The 21471-nt window shown below is 41.4% G+C and overlaps 1 protein-coding gene across 3 annotated transcripts; it reads left to right on the top strand.

The window, feature by feature from the left end:
* Positions 1-11761: 11761 nt before the first annotated feature.
* NPL (N-acetylneuraminate pyruvate lyase) lies at positions 11762-21275 on the top strand. Of its 3 annotated transcripts, none has more exons than XM_033516499.1 (12): positions 11762-11787; positions 12614-12682; positions 14277-14350; positions 14701-14788; positions 15926-15983; positions 16063-16138; positions 17374-17466; positions 17780-17928; positions 18143-18189; positions 18970-19054; positions 19383-19422; positions 20499-21275. In XM_033516499.1, exons 2-12 carry the CDS (start codon positions 12618-12620, stop codon positions 20648-20650), a joined length of 927 nt encoding a protein of 308 aa, XP_033372390.1. In that variant the 5' UTR covers positions 11762-11787; positions 12614-12617; the 3' UTR covers positions 20651-21275. The 3 variants fall into 3 exon arrangements, with proteins under 3 accessions (XP_033372390.1, XP_015491201.1, XP_015491200.1); XM_015635714.2 differs by lacking the exon at positions 11762-11787 and adding an exon at positions 12280-12409; XM_015635715.2 differs by lacking the exons at positions 11762-11787; positions 18970-19054 and adding an exon at positions 12279-12409.
* Positions 21276-21471: the final 196 nt, after the last annotated feature.

Raw genomic sequence — 21471 nt, 5'->3', positions numbered from 1 at the left:
ATAGATAAGGACAAGCCCACAGTGGATTCTCATTTGGTTTCTGAAGCAGAGAGGCCCAGCACAAACCCCCAATGAGTTTGTATTCAGCTGATGTCCCTGACAAAGAGGTTACTGTTTCTGGTGGATCACCCCCCGGCTGGAGAACAATCCTTGGTGTTTTCCCAAGAGGTTGTTTTCCAGCACTCTTGTTTTTACACATAAAAACATCTCACATTGAGAGAACATGGCAACAGCTGCATGAGACAGTAGGGCAGAGATATTCTGTTTATATACATCACAAAACTTAGAAAATGGGGATGGGCTTATGGTGCAAGCTGATACACAGTCTCACTAGTACCTCCAAATAGAGGAAAATCCAAGTATACAGCAGCCATTAAGTCTCAAAGGCTCTGTGACTTGACTTCTGTGTAATGGCATAAGTACATGTCCGACACTTGGCTGGCATTTTCTAGAACAGCTAACAAAGCAATATTTTTCTGTTCCCTTGCCTTAAGGAGCAGAGATGAGGGCACAAGCAGATAAAAGCATGTGGTTTGTACCTTAATTTTACTGCCTTCATCTGTGCAGGAACACTGTAATGAAATGGTACTTAAATAATAACTTAGAATGGATAAGCACAACCCTGTAAAATGATGACTTGTGATTTCCACTTTTCCTCTCTATAACGAAACCTTAACATTCTCCGCAGCAAAAATGCTTCCATCTGCTATCTGGCAGCATTACAGTTGCTGCTGTCCTATCAATGCAGTTGTGTTATAAGTTACCTTTATCCCTAGAGGTAAACACAGACTGTTTGCACAAGCAGGAATCTTTTCCACTGACCTAACTGTGTCAGGACTGGAGGAACCCAGGAAAAAAACGTGTTGTTACAATGTGATTAATGATAACTCTTGAGTCATGTTCTTGTAGCTGACATTCTGTAGTATAACGTGAAGAATGGGGCTGTGAGAGACCGTCAGGGATGTGTGGCCACTCACATGTTTTATCAAGTGGTCTCAACCCAAAGCTCCAGGCAGTTTTGCATTGCTGCCTAAGCCTGTCAGAGAATCTCTGACAATGATTTTAATTGAAAATAACCGAGTCTCTTAATATATAAATGGCCTTTACTTTTGTAAACATATACTCACCTGATGGTGCAGAAACCTCACTTCACAGCAAAGGAGTTGAGCAGGTGATGCTACTGTAGTTACTGACGACAGCAGTAGAAGTGTCTTTATATGTTGTTAGATGAACTATGTTTTACTGCAAATTCCTTTACCAAAAGAAGCCTCTTGCCTCCTTGCTCTAAAGAAAGCCTCCATTTTATATCATATTCTCACTCCCAGCATGGAAAATGAAGAAGCATAAACACACCATCCTCTAAAGGAGCAGGTGAATGTACTGTAGTACTGTTCCAAGGAGGTTCCTTATTATCCTTAGAAATTATGGAAAGGAAATCTCTAACTGCAGTAATATGGTATTTAGATCTTATGCTCTGACCTACACATATTATATTAGTGGGGGAATTTGTTACCATTGGATTCACCTTTAGCCAAAAATCATCTGCTTTCTGGAAATGTGTATGTGGATTTTGTCCATGTTTTTGCCTGATTCCAGCTAGTTTGTTACAAGTGATATGTGAAACTACTGAATCTTCCTGCTTACTCAGTGACAGTGTTACCTTAATCTTGCTGAATGAGTGATTCTGTGCTTACTTCCTCAGAGAATGCTTGGAACTGGCTGCTCTTGACCAAATAAAAAGCTTCCTATGCCAAACACCACTCCAGAGTACTCCTGACTTAGCATTTTCCAAGATTTCTCTGCTGAAGCTCACATTTTGAAACCATTCCAGGTTTGGGGAATTAATCCTAAATGGATCCTTGCTTCCAGCTGCCATGGAAAACATTAGAAGACCTTCCTGCCTTCTGTGCATGCAGCCCAGAGACAAGCTATCTCAGCTTTATATACTTCTTTATTTCTACAATAAGGCTTATTTTCAATGTGGATCTGTTCTGGGATCTAACTAGAAACTGGACTCCACAAGCAATTATCTCAGCAAACTTTAGCCTGTGAAAGAAGTTACACAGATCCACAGAAAATTCCAGTCCTCTCTGGGCGCTGAGAAGAAATTAATTCATCTTCCCCTACAAATTGATCCACATTCTGTTATTGATAGAGTCTTCTCAGAAATAAGAACATAAAAAAGGTAATTTTTTATCTTCAAGATAGGAATGTTTCATTAAGGGAAAGAGGTAATACTGCTTGCTAGAAAAAAAGTCTTGACACAAATTTATTGCATTGCTGGTTTTCCTTTTTTAAATGGTGTAGGAGAGACTTAAGCCTAAACTGACTGAATCCACCTTATTTGCAAACTTATAGCTCTGAAGAGGCAACAGCTTTCTGGGCAGAAACACAGTGGGCACTGCATTTTTTTACTTTGATCCCTCTTTCCAGAGTTTTGAAGTGATCTTTTCCTTCTCTTTTTCTTTACCTGCTTTGGCCCCCTCCCTTCTCTTCCTCCCTCTCATTCTCAGCCTACTCCAGTCTATATGCTGTGTGGAGTGAGACCACCTGGCAGCTCCTCTACCAAGGACCTGGGTTAAGCTCCTGACTGCTGAAGGGTTGTTCTGAAATGGTGGGAACAGTCCCACATGTCTGAAAAAGACCCTGATATGAAGAAATTGCACTAAAGAGCTCAGGATTTCCCTATGTAGTCCCAAGAACCTGAGAACATGTCCAGACATGATGGAAAAATGCCCAGAGAATAGGGATTAATACGTTAAAGGAAATATTTTCCTTAAAATAATATTTTCCACTTCCAAAAAGCCATGAAGAAGTTGCTGGAACTGAGGGTTTATCTCCTAAGCTTCTTCCTCATCTTACTGGCATGAGTGTGGATCATATCAGAAGTCTCCCATCTTCTAATAGTAGGGATACTGGTAGTGGGTGGCAGGCACTTCTGTTCTTTAGATGATGTAAGGCCGTCAGAGATGGATTCTTCAACAACCTGGTCTCTTTCTGTCCATTCTGAGAATGAGCCAATGCTGCATTCTACAGCAGATGGCACTGTCGGCTGTGTTCAGTGGTGAGCTTTACTTGAAGAGTAACATCCCTGATACTCTCTTGGTTGCCAATAATACTTTGGCTCCAGTGCACCCTCATAGTTCTATTTCCAGAGACATAAATAGATTATACTTTTGTATAGATCATACTCTCGTTGACTGCTAATGGGAAAGCATCTTAACATCTAAAAAAATAACAAACTTGGCATGTTACAATGTCTTTTATGCAGCAGACACAGCAACCTGAATCAGAATCACAGAATGGTTTGTGTTGGAAGGACTTTAAAGAGCTTATAGTTCCAGCTCCCTACCAGGGAATGTCTGTATAAAGGCTAAGGTAGGAAAATCCTCCAGTGCGGACCTGATTTTTCTGAGCCTGAAAGAATTACAGCCTGTCAGTGGCTGACCTGTTCCCAAGGGAATGTCTCTTGAGGGTGTCTCTCGCTCAAGGTCTATCTTTGTAAACAATTTCATTTTCTCAAAACAGTTCTGTACAGCTGTGGTTAGTGTGTTTTTCTCTTATCCCACCAATGGGATAAGAGGTGGTCCCTTTACCAATCACGTTAAACCTGTAATACCCTATAAAAGTCTGAAAAGTTCAGGGAATAAAGGCCTTTCCTAACAACTCGTTCTGGTGCGTGCTGTGAATGAATCCACACTTCTACATTGTGTCCAACAGCAACACTCAAGGATTTACTCTTAACTCTAGAACAGTTAAACTGGTAAGTTTTCGGGTAGAATCAACAGCAAACTTAATAGTAGTATTGGGTTGCAATGCAAGATGTAACCAAAAGTATGTATTCTGTTACCATCTGTTAAAACCTGGTGTTGCAGTATTCTTTATCTCTTCCACAACCCATCCTCCCTCCAGGGGGATATATTCTGGTAATGGGCCATTGTGTCTCACTGCATGACTGATAAAATATCATCACCCCATTGTGAGATGCTCCACCCAGGGGGAAGAGCCAAGCATTCCTACCTGGATATAATCAGACTTGGAACACCACAGTCAGCCTTCCTCTACTGGAAGTAGGAAGACTGAACCCAACTACACCACCACTGGGCCTTCAGAGGAAAACTACAATTTTCTACAGGATCACTGCTTCAGCAGAACCACATTTGTCACTCCAGGAGGACTGCAGCCACCATTTAATCAGACTGCTACCAACACCCTGACCAACAGGGTGTCAGGTTGTATTCTGACTTGGTCAGTGGTTTTTGTACTACTGCATTTTATTTTAATTTTCCTATTAAGTTGTAGTGGTTTTTTAAAATTTATACATATGTATACTAATAAATAACTGTTATTCCTATTCCCATATCTGAGAGCCCCTCAATTTCAAAACTATAATAATTCAGAGGGGAGGGTTATATTTTTCCATTTCAAGGGAGGTTCCTACCTTCCTTAGCAGACACCTGTCTTTTCAAACCAAGACATTAGTTCAAAATGAAAATTTAATATCCAAGAGGTCATTATTTATTTTGATTTTTGCAGGTTTTGATTTAGAGCAGAGTAAATGTAGGTAGGTAGATAGATACATACGTAGATAATGACATCACATCAACTCTCCAGATTATGTACTCCTGAATACCAGCCAGCCATGATGGCATTTAACAGAATTTTATCACTTTCACAGATACTGTCTTTCTGAATTTTCATTTAGGCTTCAGTACTTCATATTTCTCTGAAAATAGACTTGGGTCTCTCTTTTAAAGAAAATTACATCTGGATACATTTGTTTATTGCAGAGAAAAAGAGGCAAGAGTATAGTGTAATTATGCTACAGCAGAAATCCCCTTCTGCTTTTGAGAAATGTGAAAGCTTGAATGTCAAAAATATGTATAGGTATGTGATTTGGGGAAAGTTGAAGTAAAGGACAGGGATGGTAAGTTGTTGGTGGTGTATTGGAAAGTAATGGAAAAGTTAATACACCAACAACAAAAAGTCTGAAGGAAACTTGCAGGGCCTTTGGCTTTAGTTACTGAGCTCCTTCAGCAAATCAGTTACTTGAATAATGAAGTTCTCATTAAATATATTAATCCATCTTGTTGGCACATGGCAGCAAAAGCGTTTATAACTTCCCTATTTGAAATTACCCTACAAAGTTATTTGGATAAGCTTTTGACATTCATGTGCTTTTCCGTATAGAAAATTTGCTTAAATCTATTAAAAACTATTTATTGCTATACTTATTTTGGAAAAATAACAACTGATTTTTGTTGCTGTTTTCCCTGCTGTCCTTATCCTCTGAGTCTTAGCACCACTGACACTGTACTGCTTATTTCATGGAAGACACTTTTCCAGTCACTACACAAGATGCTGCAGCTGCAGACAGCCTGAACTTCTCTTCTGTCTTGCCTAGAATTTACAGTGCAAATTTTGGAATCTGAATGTCAGTTCATGTATTCAGGTTCTTCTGAATGTGCATTCCCACAGCCATTGAAGCATTCCTTTTGGCTAGAGCACAGTTCTTTTTTCTTCTGGTGATTGAGAGTCTTAGAATTTTTACCATCATTTTCTCAGTTGCATTCCTTCCACAGATTAGTAATGACTGCCCTGGGACAGGAAATCTTTAGTGTGTGATAGTGGAGGAGAAGGACAGGGGTAGTAGTGAGGGGAGTCAGAAACAGTGACCAGATGTGGGAAGACAGTTCCAACCTTGATCTGAGGGAGGTGATTGGCTGGACCAACTAAAATTTGTCAAAACATCTCTGAACTATAGGATATTAAACACCTCTAGGCATCTCTGAACTTCTGTGTACGTCTTCTGAATTGGTCTAAAATCCTTTAGTTAGCTCTAAAGAGCTGTAGGGAACGCTTATATTTCTCAAACAAGGCAATTGCCTCAAACCAGATGTAATTTACACAACTCTAAGCCATCTCTAAACCACTCTAAAACTCTTCTAATCAGCTCTAGACTGCCATTAAATTATATTAAACATCTGTAACACTTTATTGCCACATTTAAAATACCTTTACAGTTCCTGAAGCAGCTCTAAAGATCAGAAAAATAGCTCCAAATTCCTCCATAACTCCTCAGAAGCTCACTAAGTAGTTCTGAGGAGCTGCAATATCCCTTAGTAGAGTGCTTGAGTCCTCTAAACTCCATTAGCATCTTTCTAAGCCTCCTCTAAGGAGTATTTTTTCTGATCATATCTAGAACTCCTCTACATTGATTTGAAGATCTGTGAACTTCCTCTGGGCCTCTTAAACTTCTCTAAGGACCTCTAAACCTTGAATATGCTGTGAAGTGTTCTAAACCCTTTTAAAATACCACTACACAGCTACAAAATGCATCTGATGAGCTCTGAAAGAGCTATTTTTTTATATGCCCTAAGTTACACCTTTTGAAGTCTGATTCTAAGACACTCCAGAGTGCTAAACCAGTGTGGACTTCTTTAAAGGGCTCAACAATATTCTAGAAAACGTAAAGAGCTCTAAAATACACCACACTGCTCTACAACCCAACAGCTCTAAAACTATTCTAATTGGCTACAAACAGTGGGAAGTCATAAATTCCTCTAAAATTTCCAGGAAATCCTCTAAACAACACTGCTACCACGATGCTTAAAGGAGCAGTAAAATGATTCAAAACAGATGACAAGGCCTTCTCAATTTCTGTGGGGAACTGATTTGCTCCCCACACAGGGCATCAATCAACTGTGGTGGCATGACTGAGGTGTCAACACATCAAAGGGGATACAAGGGGTTTTCCAGGTCTCAAGGAGAAATGAGCAGTTGTTGGTTGCTGGAAATACATTTCTTGTATAAAAGCATCAGTCTCAAAGGCAAAGAGTTCAGAGAGTTAAAGTCCTTGCTAAAAGCTTTTAGTATAAAGTCCTGATGTCCTGAGTAGCAGCTTCTTGGCATGGAGTCCTGTTGTCCCAGGCCGCAGAAGCAGCTGCAGTAGTTCTTGGTGATGATGATGCTGCTGCTGTTCTTCAGATGGGTTTGTGTCTGAGAGAGATCCCCAATACAGGGGATTAAATTCATAAATCATCCAATCAGCTAAAAACATGGTTCTAAAACAAAACTTTTTACATCAATCCAAGCTTAATTCTAACTAATGAAAGCAATGTTCTCTTTACCTAAATCCTACATATAGGGTGTTTACATGAATAATCCTATCTGTTCTATCTAGAAATATAAGCTATGTTTTCATTATGTTTAGAGCTAAGTTGAATCTGTGAAGGGTATCACTGAACTTTAAACTGGGAAATAAAATAAGGCTTTTCACTAGCTAACACAAGCTCTTAAAGCATTTAAGCTATATTTCTACCTACTTAAAACTAAAACCTACACTCTTTCCCTATATCTATGGCTTAATATATTTTAATTATTTTCTCTCTCTGAGGGACTCAGGCTTTTATTTTGGATTCCAACACTGAGGCAGCCCTTTCCTCAGTGTAGTGGTTTAGATTTGCCAATTTGAGTTTCCCAGCCAATGCACCAAATAACGTGGTGGGTTTTAGCCCTGGCTAAAATCACATGGGGACTTACTCATTTCTTGCTGTGAGATATGGATTAGAAGAAGGAGGGCAAAACAGGCTCAAAACAGGCTCAAAACTTAAAAGGAATAAAGAAACTTTATTAACAGGACTACAAGAATAAGGAACCAGAATAAAACCACCAGAAACCTTTCCTCCTCCTACCCAACTTTCTCTTTTCCCAACTGACAACATAGAGACAAAACATGGGATGTTAAAACAGTACCAACTATACATTAGTCTTTTCATCGGTCCTTGTAGGGAGATGAGTTTTCTTTTGTCATGCCATGGAGACTTCTCCACAAGAAACAGATTTCTCTGGCTTTTAATTTCTACAAATAGCAGCTGCCCAGGCAAAAATTCTGCCATTGTGACATTTCCTCCCATTATCACAGCCCTCCTAGAGGTGTGTCTATGGGCCATGAATTCAAGTGGTATTATTTTAAGGATGAGTTATTCCAAGGCAAAGGTTCTCTCCATCTGTCTCTGTGATCATCTCTGGGAACAGAGGTTTTCTTTTTCTCTCCCTGGGGGCAAAGGGTTTTCATCAACTCTCATCTCTCTCTCTCTCTCTGTTCAAGTGCTTCACAGGATCACAGCTCCAATATCTGCTTAGCTTCATCAATGGATGCCTCTGCTCAGATCTACAGCTTGAATACTTCATTCCCCCAGTACTCTTTCATTAATCAAGGACATATTTTCAGTATATCATTGTTCATCTCCATGGCCCTACCAAAAGAATATTTCAGCCCCATTTGGCATCTCCTCATCCCTCTTCCATCTGAGGCTTGACTCTGTTATAAATTGTCATGACTAAATCAAGGAGCCAATTTAAATGATCATTCATGAAAATCAATTTTATTAATTCAGCAAGCGATGAGCAAGCAAAAACAGAGCTGGGCACAGCCAGGGTATCTCTGCTCCACCCAAGACTCATGCACTTTAGCTGAGGAGGTTCCCCCTTATATACATTTCCTGTATGTGTTTTCATTGCTTCTTCCTGGGTTGCATCTGAGCTTATGCCACCTGTTGCTAAGTGGTCGTCCTCTGCCTCCTGGTGATCGTGGGATGAAGGCTTGTAGTCTTTCGCAGTCCATGCTCAGACGTTGGTCCTATATCAGTTATGCAATTTACAGTATATACCTCATAACAAGGAGATGTTCTTATTCGTGTTTGCACAGCCAGGTTCTGTGGTCAGGCCTTTTTACAGTTTCAGCACTCACGTGCTTTAGCAATCACTTGTCTCACCAATTATATGTATTAAAAGCAAAGCAATCACAATATATTGTTTTATTTAAATTTGATTAAAAAACAATAGCAATCTATTACAGACTCCTTCTTTATTGACCTTGATGTTTTCATGCTGTCTTCCTACGTGTCGATGTGTCCTTTCCCTGGAGAGAAGAACAAGATCTGCAGGTGTCATCTGTGTAGTGAAAGGGTTAAATCTCGCCTAGTGCCACAGCAGTCATGGTGCTGGATTTCAGGCCGAACTGGTGCCTCCCTCAGCCCAGCAGCCACTGAGAGGGTTGGGCGGTCCTTGGCCCAGCTGTCTATGCTGGGGGGGGGTGGAAGGTGTTGGCGAGTGTCAGCATCCATGGCCCGGCCCGGGGCCGGACACCCCCACCCCACCCCCTGCCCCGCGACCTCCATCCCCCACCTGGGAGCCACTGGGGTCCGGCCCAGCCCTCACCCCACAGCTGCACAGGCCACGGGGGAGCAGGGCCGGCCTCATCAGAGCTGTGGTACTTTTCAAGGCCAGAAAAAAAAGAGAGTTCCCGGGCTTATGGTTTTTAAAAGATGGCATTCACCTTTTAGAAGATGAACCTAATTTTCAATGGTGCAAAATGTTGTCAGTTCCCAGAACTGGGCAGCTATTGGCCTATCTCAGGCACAGAGGAAGTTCCCAGCAGCTTTTCTCAAAGAAATCACTTTCGTAGGTGGCTTTTACTATTTTTGCTAAGTGTCAAACCACTACACTCAGTCACTTATCACTCAAAAGACTCTGTAAAAGCTCCCCTGAATAATAGTGTGTGAAAAACAAGGTTCACTTTCTTAACAAATTATAAAAAGTTTAATATAAATAAAAAACCAATTAGGAGACAAAGAAAATAAAGCAAAGGGTTAAAACAGCCAAGTGCCCTGGTGTTGCCAGGAACACACCTGGTATCTTTCGAACACCCTTTTTATCCCCTCCTGCTGTGAGGGTTTAATGCATATTCAAACTTTCCTAAGAAACATTTTGCATGGTTACACCCTGAACTCGCCTCTTCAGAGCATGCTTCGTATGGTTTTTATTTTTGCTGATCATCATTTTATTTGAATTTAATTTCCTTTCTTTGCAAGCGGTCATTGCTGATAACAGTCTGGGCCCCTTCCTCCTGCCACCGGTGACAGCTGGGCTTCACGTCCTTCTGCTGCCAACGGCCTGGTCCTGGCTGCTGATAACAGCCTTGTCTCCATGTCCTGCTGCTGATAAACAGTCTGGGCTTCATTGTCTTTCTGCTGATAACAGCTTGGGCCCCACTGTTTTTTGCTCTCTGGGGTTTCCTTGCTTTGTACCACGAAATTCCTTTACGCTTAAAACTTGTTAGCATGAGAAAAAGTACATACATAGCCAAAATGTATTTAACATATAATATTCATCCCAATACTTGCAAAAGCCAATATCACAATATGGATTTATAACATAGTGCCTTCACCAAAGGCAGGTATATGTATCAGCAGCTTATGCTCTTACAGCAAAGCTCTCATACCTTCCTTCTGTTAGACAGCATGGGTAGCCAACTCACTCCACTCCCTCATAATTGGGCAACCCACTCTTTTGTAACAGATCTCCTTACTAGACACAGCTACAACTCAACAAGGGCAAGATTGTTTTTACTCTGTTGTCATTAGACACAACTGCAGCCCATCAAGGGTGAGGCTGCCCACAGCACCATCTTACACATTTCCTTGCAACAGGTCTAGAACTCTTTCCTGCAGTTCTGGAATCTTTGCTTAGAGACAATGCTAAAACCAGTCTGAACTGCTCTAGGTTGATCTAAACATCCTACAAAAACTGTTCTAAGCAGCTCTAAAGTCCTGTGAAACGTGCCAGAACTCCTGTAACATACTAAACTCCTTTTGATCTTCTAAACATCTTCTTGACACCTCAGAGCTCCCCTAAACTGATCTAAAGCTGTTCTATCTTGGTGTAGCAGCACTAATATATCTTTAAATGCATCTAAAATGCCTCTAAATCTCTACTGTACAACTTTCCTCCAGGAAGCTTTAAAATTCCTCTGAAGAGCTCAAAAGAGCTCTAAAACCCTTTTGTGCCAGTCTGTGACTCCTGCAGAATTCTAAGTAGCTCTAAACTTCTCCAGACTACTGTAAAGCTTCTCTCCTGTGCTGTCAACACCATGAAGTAGCACTAGAACTGCATTAAAATACTCGGGAAATCTTGTGGACTTCCTCTAAATGGCTCTATACAGCACTGAATTGTCTGTGAACTTCCAGAAATACACTGGTGCTTTGGGGAGGTGGAAGAGGTTGCAAGAGCTGGAACTATTGAGCCTGGAAAAAGATAAATTAACTGTGGGAATGGAAGAGTGTAGAGAAAGGGGATTTCTGGAAGAACAAGATGTCCCTCTAAGGAAAGGGAAATATATGTGCTTTGTAAGGAGCTGCTAATAAGGCCAAAACCCAGAGAGTGATCTCTGCATGCAAACAGCCCACAGTGAGCATATTTTGTCATGGAGGAGGAATCCCACAGCCTCAAACTCCTGAGGTTATTAAGTGAATATGTGAAAAATGTGCTCCTGGGTCACACAACAAGGGATTATTCTCTCTGCAGGCACTGGGTGCTCTCAGAACACGCTCTAACAGAAGATCTGGAAGTGCACACCGAATGAAGACAATTTTTAAAAATATTTCTTGGAAGCTTATTGGTATTAATCTGTTCAGGGCAGTACCTTGCCTTACAGGTTGCTAGTAGTCCATTGGTCAGGTCTCCTGGGAACAGATTTGAATCCTGGCCCAGATGCAGTTCTGGTAGGATGGGGAGGATTGTGCTGTGATGGAGCTCACACTCCACAATGGACATGGTACACATCTGGTAAAACCACAGGTTGGGCTGCATGCAAGGAGAAGAAAGCCTGAGCTCCATTTGCCTTTCTCACACAGGGACATAGATCCATCTGTCCCAGAGCAGGGACACTGCACTGTTATTTGGAGCACTTCCACCATCTCGGCAGGGCTGAGAAGACAATATTAGGTAAGATATTTGGAAAAGGTTTCTCACTGTGATGATTGGGAGGCCCTGGCACAGGTTGCCCAGGGAAGCTGTGGCTGCCCCATCCCTGGAAGTGTCCAAGGCCAGGCTGGACAGGGTATGGAGCAACCTGAGATAGTGGAAAGAGACCCATGGCAGGGGGTGGCACAGGGTGACCTTTTAAGGTCCCTTCCAACCCAAAGCATTCCAAGATTTTGTTTGTCTCCATCCTGTTGTTTATTAATATTTAAAGGTTCATTTATTTATTTTTATCTTGAATTTTACAGATAATGATGGATAACCCAAACCAGCCTTATCTCTTGCCAAAGCATGGGCAGAAGGAGCCCGTAGGGGTCGCGGCTGTGCTGAGGGGCCATGGGGGGCTGCGGGGCAGGCAAAGGATGAGTTAGCCATGGGCAGGCTGGCTGGAGATGGGCCCGATATGGGGACGCTGATGAGGAGGGTGTGGTTGGACTGGTCGAGAGGCTGGGCTGAATAGGGCTGGCTGTGCAGTCGTCAGCTGCTGCCGCTGTCCCCGCCCCTGTCCCCGCCTCCTTCCCGCCTGGCCGTTCCCACAGCGCCGCTGGAGGAGCGGCTTGGGGAGCCGCTGTCGCGGCTGATCGAGGTGAGGGGGGGAGCTGCTGCGGAGCTGTCCCCCGCTCCCCTGCCATCCGTTCCCTCGGGAATAGCTCGGGGTCTGCGTCTCTGAAGAACCGCCCTCCCTGCCCGGAGGGCTCGGCTGCACAGCCCGTGGCATTTTTATCCTTTCACAGAAGCACTTGAAGAGAGATGGTAATAATCCCTTTTATACTTTTTTCCCCTCAAACAGCTCAATGATACCCCGAAAGAAGTTAAAGGGTCTTGTAGCTGCTACCATCACTCCAATGACTCCGGATGGGTGAGCTGTCAAATCTGCATTGATTATTGTTTCCTTCCACCCCTATTTTCCTTCTTTCTCATTTGCAGAACTGATCTGCTTGCTTTCTTGCTGTTTTGTTGTTGTTGTTTTTTGTTTGTTTTTTTTAAAGCAGATCTCTGATGGGACTGGGGGAACTATTAAATTAGTCCGACTAGGACCAGACTGAGATCCCCCTCTCTCTGCTTCCTTCCTTCTGCTGCCAGCAAGTACCTTGCCTCTGTGTTCAGAGAGTTTCATATCTCCTTTTCTGTTGCTTTGTACGTGCAAATTAAATCATAGTGCAGTTACATGTGTAGAGCATTGCAGTGTTTTCGCATTTGTTAAGGAAAATTGCAGTCCTAGTTAAAAAGAGCTCTTGAGAGCTAGAAAATAATTGTCAGAATCTGAAGGCCTTTTAGACTTCTTTGTACCTTAGCTAAAGTCATGCATGCAGTCATGTGTATGAGTGCATGGAATTAGTCTAAACTTGAAGAAAATACTGCAAGGACAGCGCAGTTTTGAAAATAACATCAAACTGAAACTTGAAATTCAGCTTTCTTCAGACCAGGGGTGGAAAACAAAAGCCTCCTCACTGCATTTTAATGTTGCAAGACTGAGTTGTCTGGAGTTAGCAGAGACCCTAGCTCTCGTGGAGGATGTTTCAGGATCTGTATGTGCTTTTGAGAGAGACAGTGGAGATTTACTAGTACAGATCTCAAAAAGTGAACTTTAAGTACTGAAAAACATGGCTTCATCCCAGTCATGGAACTCATTCCATTGCAGTCACTGCTTTGATTCTTGCTTTAAAGGAAACTTTTTTCTGATTTTTTTTTTTATTATGACTCAAATTTATTGCAACACGGTATTTAGAGAGTGACCTGAGCCCTTTGCCAGGACTGCATGGTCCTTGTCAGATATGTTCTGGGAAGGCATCTATGGAATTTTAAGTATTGTGTAAAACCTATCAAGGCATCAGAATTTACTTCCAGACCATAGGTTTGGTTTGTATTTTTGACAAATGAGAACAACACTGAAATATTATACATTAATAAACAAAATAAGTTTGTCGTGCATAGAATATAACCCAAGAACTCTATTTCCCCTCTTTTCCAGGGAATCCTCTTACTCCCCTCATCCTTTAATGAGAGAGGTCAAAGTCACATCCAGTGAATGCTGTTTCTGTATCAAGCAGTTACAACCATCCAGCAGTTTAACCATTTGCCAGCACTTGCACAAATAACTTTGTGCTCTTAAGAGGACTCCTGTTTCCCTCAAAAGAGGAAAAGGTTTAAGTGTCTCCTGTTCTCTCATATCTCCCAAAAAAGTTCTTTGCTGTGACAAACCTGCAGCAATTCCCAATAAAAGTTTGGAATAGCAGACTTCAGGAGGAAGAGAAACTGCAAGAGAGAATTCAAGGCTGAGCTGCTACCCTCAGATGTTAAACAGATGTCAAGGGTGTTTAACCCTTGGGTAATCTGTGTGTGTACAAATGCAAGGGTTCAAAATACATGGGTTTTTTTCTGTTTCTTAATCACTATGTTTGAAGTAACTGTAGGTGAGGACTTAATGGTTGCTGTGGTTCCTTTTATTGCAGAAAAATTAACCTCCCAGTGATTCGTCAATATGTGGATTATCTGGTAAATGAGCAGAATGTGAAGAACGTTTTTGGTAAGTAACAGAAACTATGTTACAGACCTTTTACCTGGATGGGAATCCTGTGATGTCTCACTTGATAGGAGCTGTAGAGGGAGGAAATGTGGATGTGGGATCATCCTGGCCATTTATATTTACCAGTGGAGAGAGTGCAAGAGGTACTTAAGGAATCTGGTTTTGCCCACACCCCATTTCTGTGGGGAATAAAATAAGGTGGCATTCCTGGAGATTAATGGATAATGCTGTGTTGATAGAGAAGACTCATCTGAATGATTCTTCCCAACTCAAAAATGTTAGTTTTTTAGAAACCAATGTGTGTAGATGCGGCCTCAGCCAGTGTGTTGTGTGTTGTTGTGTTGAAACAGTGAATGGCACAACAGGAGAAGGACTGTCCCTTAGCATCCAGGAGAGGAAGCAATTGGCAGAAGAGTGGATGTGCCAGGGGAAAGACAAGTGAGTAACTGAAAGGGAATGGGGGATTCCAGGTCTTACATTATAATAATGCCTGATTGCAGATGATTTTTTTTATTTTTCTTTTTTTTACGTATTTTGTTGCTGGGCTTTGTTCCCCAGCTCCTTTATCACAGATGTATGTTTTTGCCAGGGCAGTTAGCTGGTGTCTGTTCCTGCTGCTTGGAGAGCTTGCAAGAGTCCTTCACTTTGGTACACTGAGAGGTGGGGGGATGAGAAAGGGCTTGGAAAAGCTGCTTTGCTTAGTCTTGAGAAGAAATGAAAATAAAGAGCATTTCTGAACCTTTTAATGTATTACATTATTTGATGTGACTGAAGTTGAGGTGTGAAGTGCTTAACTGCTTCCCTAAAGGTGCAAAATTAGTAACAGAAGAAAGAATTCAGTCTGGATCTGCAGCTGTGTATCCTATTGCAGCTTCATTCTCCCTTTCTTGTACCTGTCATAGCCTTGTACCCCTTGCTGCTGCATTTCTCCTGGATGCTGGGTCAGAGGATATGCAGAAGAGAAGGTGTTTTGGGGGACAACGATAATGATGAGAAATAAACTGGTGTGTAGGATTGTGGCCTTCAGATCCATAGCCTTTATATCCATGTCTCCTATGGATATAAAGGAGAAAAACAGCAATGGGGCTGATAGACTGGAACTCCAGTCCAGATACACTCTGACAGGTAGAATGGAGGCTCCCCTTTGCAGGAGACAAGCAGTCAAAGGTGCTATTGTGAGGTTGAACTCTTCTGGTAGGTTTGCAGAGAAATAGGTTTAGAAAGTAAAGATATGCTTTGATTTCCTTTACTCTTCCCAGCTTCCCCTTAAATCCTCAATGTCTTAATTTCAATTTCCTAATAAAATGCTAAGATTCATCCCTCTTGACAGCCTTGCAAGTACAGCAAGATGTCACATGTGATTCATGTTTACAAATGTGTTGTCTTTCTTCTACCGCCACTTGTCACTGTCAGCATTTTCTCTGTGTTTCTGCTCATCAGGTCGACACAGGCTCAACTCTTTTTTTAGATTCTTGTTCTGTGGCTGCCTAGGCTGAAGTGAGTAATTTTGGCAGTCTGATAGTTCACAATCACTGAAATCTCCGCAGAATATTCTGAATTTGTTTTTTTGTGCAGATTGGACCATGTGATCATTCATGTGGGAGCACTGAATCTGCCAGAGTGCCAAGAGCTGGTGTGTATATGATATTTTTCACTCTGTGTGTGATAAATAGAAGCAGATGGACCCTCAGATACTTTCCATTCTTTTATAGGCAAGACATGCAGCAGCCATAGGTGCTGGTGGCATTGCTGTCATAGCCCCCTTCTTCTTCAAACCCACAAACAAAGGTGAGTAGATGTGATTTCTCAGGCCTTTTTATTGCCCTCCCAACCTTCATAATTGATAAAGGATTAATGCCAGGTATTTTGTTTGGAAAATATTCTGATGATAATGTTTGCATAACTGTAATGGAGAAGCAAAACCTTCAAGAAGCATTTTTTTAAGATGAGAGATAGCAGAATTGTCCTGGTAAGAAATGGGAAGGATGTCTTTTGGGATGCATCTTGTTAGCTTTTTGTAACAAGAATTGCTTTTGGAAAGAATAGTTTAGTTAACTAGTCTGTTCTGAATGGATAGTTTGCTGTTCATGCTTAGTCTGGGCCACACTAGGAAGCAACTGGTTCCATGCTGACCACTTTCCAAGTTGTGCAACTGCTAATACACAGTCTCTTGTTACTGAGGTGATCAGCTTTGGTTCTGTCTGTCTAAGGTTACTTCAAAACTTGCAAACTGAGTATTTTGTCCTTAAGATCCTGATAATAACATAAAAGAACCACATGATGTGGAGGTCTGTAAAAGAAATATTAAATGTTGTCTGAATGGAAATGCTAACATGAAAGCACCAGAAGAAACCAGAGTAACTTGCCAGAATGGCTGATAGTGACAGCCAGAGCACAGTCAGTGGCAATCAGGCGGGTACTCACAGAGGAATAGCACAAAAGTCAGCAGAAACCTCACTAAGAGTAGGATGGCAGTGAGGGTTCAGCACTGTTTTTTGCCATTCTTCTTCCTTCTGTATAAATGAGTAAATTGCCTAAGATCTATTAAGGATGCAATGAGCAAGATTCTCATGAATAATGTCAACCATAACTCTTTGATTCCTAAAATGGTGCAAAAGAAGTTGTCCAAAACCCTGTTCATCATCCTCACCAAGAAATACCCCAGGGAGGTGAACATGAACTTGATCCCTTGTCCTCTGTTGCACACAAGTGATCCTGATGAGACCACTTGGCACACAGGTCTGGCACATGTGACAGCATGCCTGAGTTACACCTGTAAGAGGATGTGTGGGAGCTATTGAAACTAGTTTGGTTTGAAATAAATATTGTCTTTGCCTTTCTTAAGGTCTTCCTCTGATTTATGGCACATTTAATGTTTTATGACTTGTGAAGGGTTTTGTATGACTTGCTATGTGTGGTGCACAAGCTAAGGCCCCTCCACAGCCCCTGTGCTGTGTATCTGAACTGTGTCTCCCTATGTATAGTTTGTTTCTCTTATGGGATACTTGATGGTTTCCTTCTAGATGAGCTGGTTGCTTTCTTACAGAAGGTTGCATCTGAAGCCCCTGAGGTGCCATTTTATTACTATCACATTCCTCCACTGACGGGTGTAAAGAGTAAGTACAGAGTACAGATCTTTGGTTATTTGGTCTGGAAAGCAGGTTATGTGGTATTTTTGAAAGCATTTTGAAAGGATTTATGTTTGGTCTTAAATGTGTTGTTGCCGGTTCATTCCTAAACTTTTTCTGATCTGGTAAAAAAAGTCTTACTCTTTGCTGTCTTGCTTGTTGTTTTAGAGCTGTATAGTTTACTAGGCTTAGGCTGGAAGTAAACAACTTGTAAAATATGAAGTCTTTCTCTTGGGGACAAGGAAGGAACTCTCCCAGAACTGGCATGTGTTCCTTCATATGAGATTGCTATTCTGCACAGTTCGTGTGGAAGAGTTGCTGGATGGGATAAAAGCACAGATCCCCACCTTCCAGGGTGTGAAGTTCAGTGACACAGACCTCTTGGACCTGGCACAGTGCATAAACAAGAACGAAACAGGGGACTTTGAATTCCTTTATGGGGTGGATGAGGTAAGAACATTTTCTTAAGAATAATTTCTTTTAAGAAATAACTCTTCTTATTAGAGGATTAAGAAAATTGTCTCTTGCTTCAGCCTTGGGGAAGAAGTAACCCTGGACACTCAGTAGTTCTGCTGTTCCCTCCCACCCTTTTTTTTATAATCCTTGATTTATTACATGAAGTAAATTTTTTTATTTTTTTTTTCCTCCCTCCACCCCAAACTAGCAACTGTTGGCTGCACTGGCAGTAGGGGCAAATGGAGCAGTTGGAAGGTCAGTATGGCTTGGACTCCTTCCTGTCACACATACACTATGCTGTTTTATCTTTCACTATCTGCATAGTATTCCCTGACTGCCTTCAGTCATGGCAGTGGAGGATTTTGCAAGATAGGGATGTACAGAGGCAAACAGACACATAATTTAGCTCCAGTCCTAGTGATGGAACAGTCATATAACCCAGGATCTCAGATTATGTTCCTTTGGGTGATCATTGTTGTGGTTTTTAAGCTCACACAAAGCTTTCAATGTACTTTTTATCCACATGGCAACTTTTGAAGTAGGTAATCACTTCTGTCTGTACTGGGTAAGGAACCAAATCCCAGAGAGATTAAAACTGTTAGTTGACATAAGCAGTCTGTGATGAAAAAGGCTGTGCTGAGTTGAATTTCTAATTTATCCTCTGCCCCTCATATCAGGTTGATTAGATGAATTATTGTGTGATACCTGTGTTCCCATCTAGGCAATCCATTAAATGAACAAGCAACTGGAAAATGAAATGATTGACTTTACTTACTATCCGATGATGTCTTTTTATTTTTAGTTTGCAAAGCAGTTCCATTTGGAAAGAACTGGGAAGAGAAATTGTCTCTCTTCCATGGAGCTTGGCATACTTCAGATGCTTGACAGTAGACTGCACCACACATAAATTCCACAAATTTCACTCATAATGACAATGTCAACAGCAAAAGCCTGTGGTTACTTCTTTTGTTTCACTGGTTTCAAGTTCCTTCTTTGCATCTACCAATTCTGTTTTTGGTTTGGTTTTTTTGACAGTACATACAATTATTTGGGCCGACAAACCAATCTTATGTTGCAAGCCTTTGCAAAGCCAGACTTTGCCTTGGCACAGCAGTATCAGGTACAGCATCTTCCCAAGCCTTACTGGGAGCAACCTTCTTTCTCTTCGAGCTTTACTGTGGCTGTTTCCCATGTGGTTCTCATCCATACTGAGGCAGCTTTATTAAAGAAAAATTCTTCCATCTTCAGCCCCCTTTTTTGTTACTCACTCCTCACTTTTTTCACCATTCCTCACTGCCTTTTAACCAAGACCTCTTAATGACTTACTCTTCAACTCTAATCTCATCCATGCAAGTAAGCAATGATATAAGATATAAATATAGTAGCTTCAGATGTTTTTACACCTTCAAATTTGAGTGTGTTAATAAATTATTGTTGGTCTTTTCTAGTTACTCACTGGGGAATTTCTCAACTTTGTCATCAAACTGGGTAAGTAAACTGGGTAAACATTACCTATTTCCCTCATTATGTCTAAAAGTGCAAACTTTCTGCTTCTCAAACTCTCTTGTTGCTGTGCTCTTAGAACTTCCTTCCTGAAAGATTTTGCAGTGAAAAACTGTTTGCATCTGCTGTTTCCCAACTTAGTAGCAGTTGGGACCTCAACAAAGGTTGCTGACCAAGCATGCTGGACAGATTCCACTCTCTCTTTCTTCCTTCTGCTGTGAAGTCTCACAGATTTAAAGCTGTGACTCCCTGATTTACCCTTGTTCTTATCCTGACTCTTTCTGTGGGTTGTTTTATTTGTTAGGATTTTTTCCTTCTATCTCCAAAAGCTCATTTCCAGCTTTATTTCTACAGTTATTTTTCTGAAATGGTCGTGCCTAAGTAGAAGAATAGCTCTGATACTTCTCTCTCCTGCCTTGCTGTAATTAAGCAGAAATTTTGTTGAAGGCTATATACAAGGGCAAAACATTTTAAAATTGAATGATTTCTAGAAACAAAATCAAGTTTAAATATAAAAAACTATTAAGACCAATAGAGTGGTGTAGGGAACAGACAGGAAATGTTTACATTAAATTATATCAGCCATTTTATGAAGAGAACTGTTTACTGTGGGTTTGCTGTACATATGCAAGTCCTGATGAATCTCACCAAGCTTTAGAGCCTAGTTGTATTTCTTGGGTTCAAAGTCAGAGAAATTGCATTATTTTTTAGCCTTATAGATGAAAATGCAAACTCTAAATATCCAAAGGTACATAAGAATTCGTAAGCTATGGACAGAGAGCAGGATGTTGCTACTTCCAAGGCTTGGCTCTGTGTGTCTGCATTGGGGGATGCTTATTTATGAACTAATATAGCAAGTGGGAGTAATTTTTACTGCAGTGTCATTCCTGTCTGCAAGCAGTTACCTCTTTTCAATATCCCTATTCTAAGAAGTGTTTGAAGCCTGCTTGATACTGGATTACACAGAAAATCTGTACTGCTGCTTTTTTTGACACCTGTATTGAGGCTTGTTTAAGGAAAGTTGGTCTGTAAATGTCCTGATTTTGCTTTTGTCTGCCCAGGTTTTGGCGTTGCACAGACTAAAGCTGTAATGACTTTTGTTTCTGGCATTCCCATGGGACCTCCACGGCTTCCACTTGTTGATGCTTCCAATGAGTTCATCGTCAAGGCCAAAGCCAAGCTGGACAGCATTGTGTGGCCTAATGGTGATTGATCATAGTCATGGAATCATTAAGGTTGAGAAAAACCTCTAAGATCATCAGGTCCAGCCATTAACCTGACACTCCTGTGTCCACCACTAAGCCACATCCCCAGGTGCCACATGTATGATGTTGTTCACTTCCATGTTGAACTGGAGATTCATTTTCTGGGATTCTCTACCATATAGCACATCTCCCACATAATGGGCAGGATTTCTTTCTGTGAACTGGTAATGTGCCAAGCCACTTGCTGTTATGGCTGGCTTTGCTGGGGCACACATGGCCTGACATTTTACACTGCTCCCCTGGAGCTCTGCATGTTCCAAAACTGGCTGGGATTGTTTAATAAAAAAAATAGCAATTTTTCCCAGTTGGAGGAGAGGGCTGATGACTTTTGCCTAGGAAGGAGGAAGATCTGTGTCTGCCCTCTCTCAGCTGGATGGTGTTTTGTTCTCTCCATGAGGACACTACACTGTGGGTTTAAACAGTATGACACCATCAGGTTGCTCAGGCTGGTATCTGTTCATCAGAGTCACTGGGACATGGTCTGTGCATATAAAATCCTGCTTCTGTCTGAGCTCTGTGTTTACACACCTTAACACAAAATTTAAAAAATAAATCCCTTTTGTAACAGCAAGATTTGGATCACTAATAAGCAGTTATTTCTCAATTTTTTTTTTCTTTAGGACCAAAATAAAGTCATGATTGAGCTGTGTACCTCCATGTGCCAGTGCAGAATGCTGTCATGCAGGTTAGGAAGCCATGGAATCATAGAAACCTAGAATGGTTTGGGATAGAAGGGACCTTAAAATCATCCCATTCCATCCCCTGCCAT

Source organism: Parus major, chromosome 8 (genome assembly GCF_001522545.3).
Source record: "Parus major isolate Abel chromosome 8, Parus_major1.1, whole genome shotgun sequence".
NCBI lineage: Eukaryota > Metazoa > Chordata > Aves > Passeriformes > Paridae > Parus > Parus major.
This window is presented reverse-complemented; position numbering and strand designations above follow the sequence as displayed.

Excerpts from the sequence above, each read along its gene's own strand:
- NPL (XM_033516499.1), top strand. The coding sequence starts at position 12,618 with ATGATACCCCGAAAGAAGTTAAAGGGTCTTGTAGCTGCTACCATCACT. Across the intron at positions 12,683-14,276 it reads ACTCCAATGACTCCGGATGG|AAAAATTAACCTCCCAGTGA; the intron begins GTGAGCTGTCAA and ends CTTTTATTGCAG. Across the intron at positions 14,789-15,925 it reads ATGTGCCAGGGGAAAGACAA|ATTGGACCATGTGATCATTC; the intron begins GTGAGTAACTGA and ends TTTTTTGTGCAG.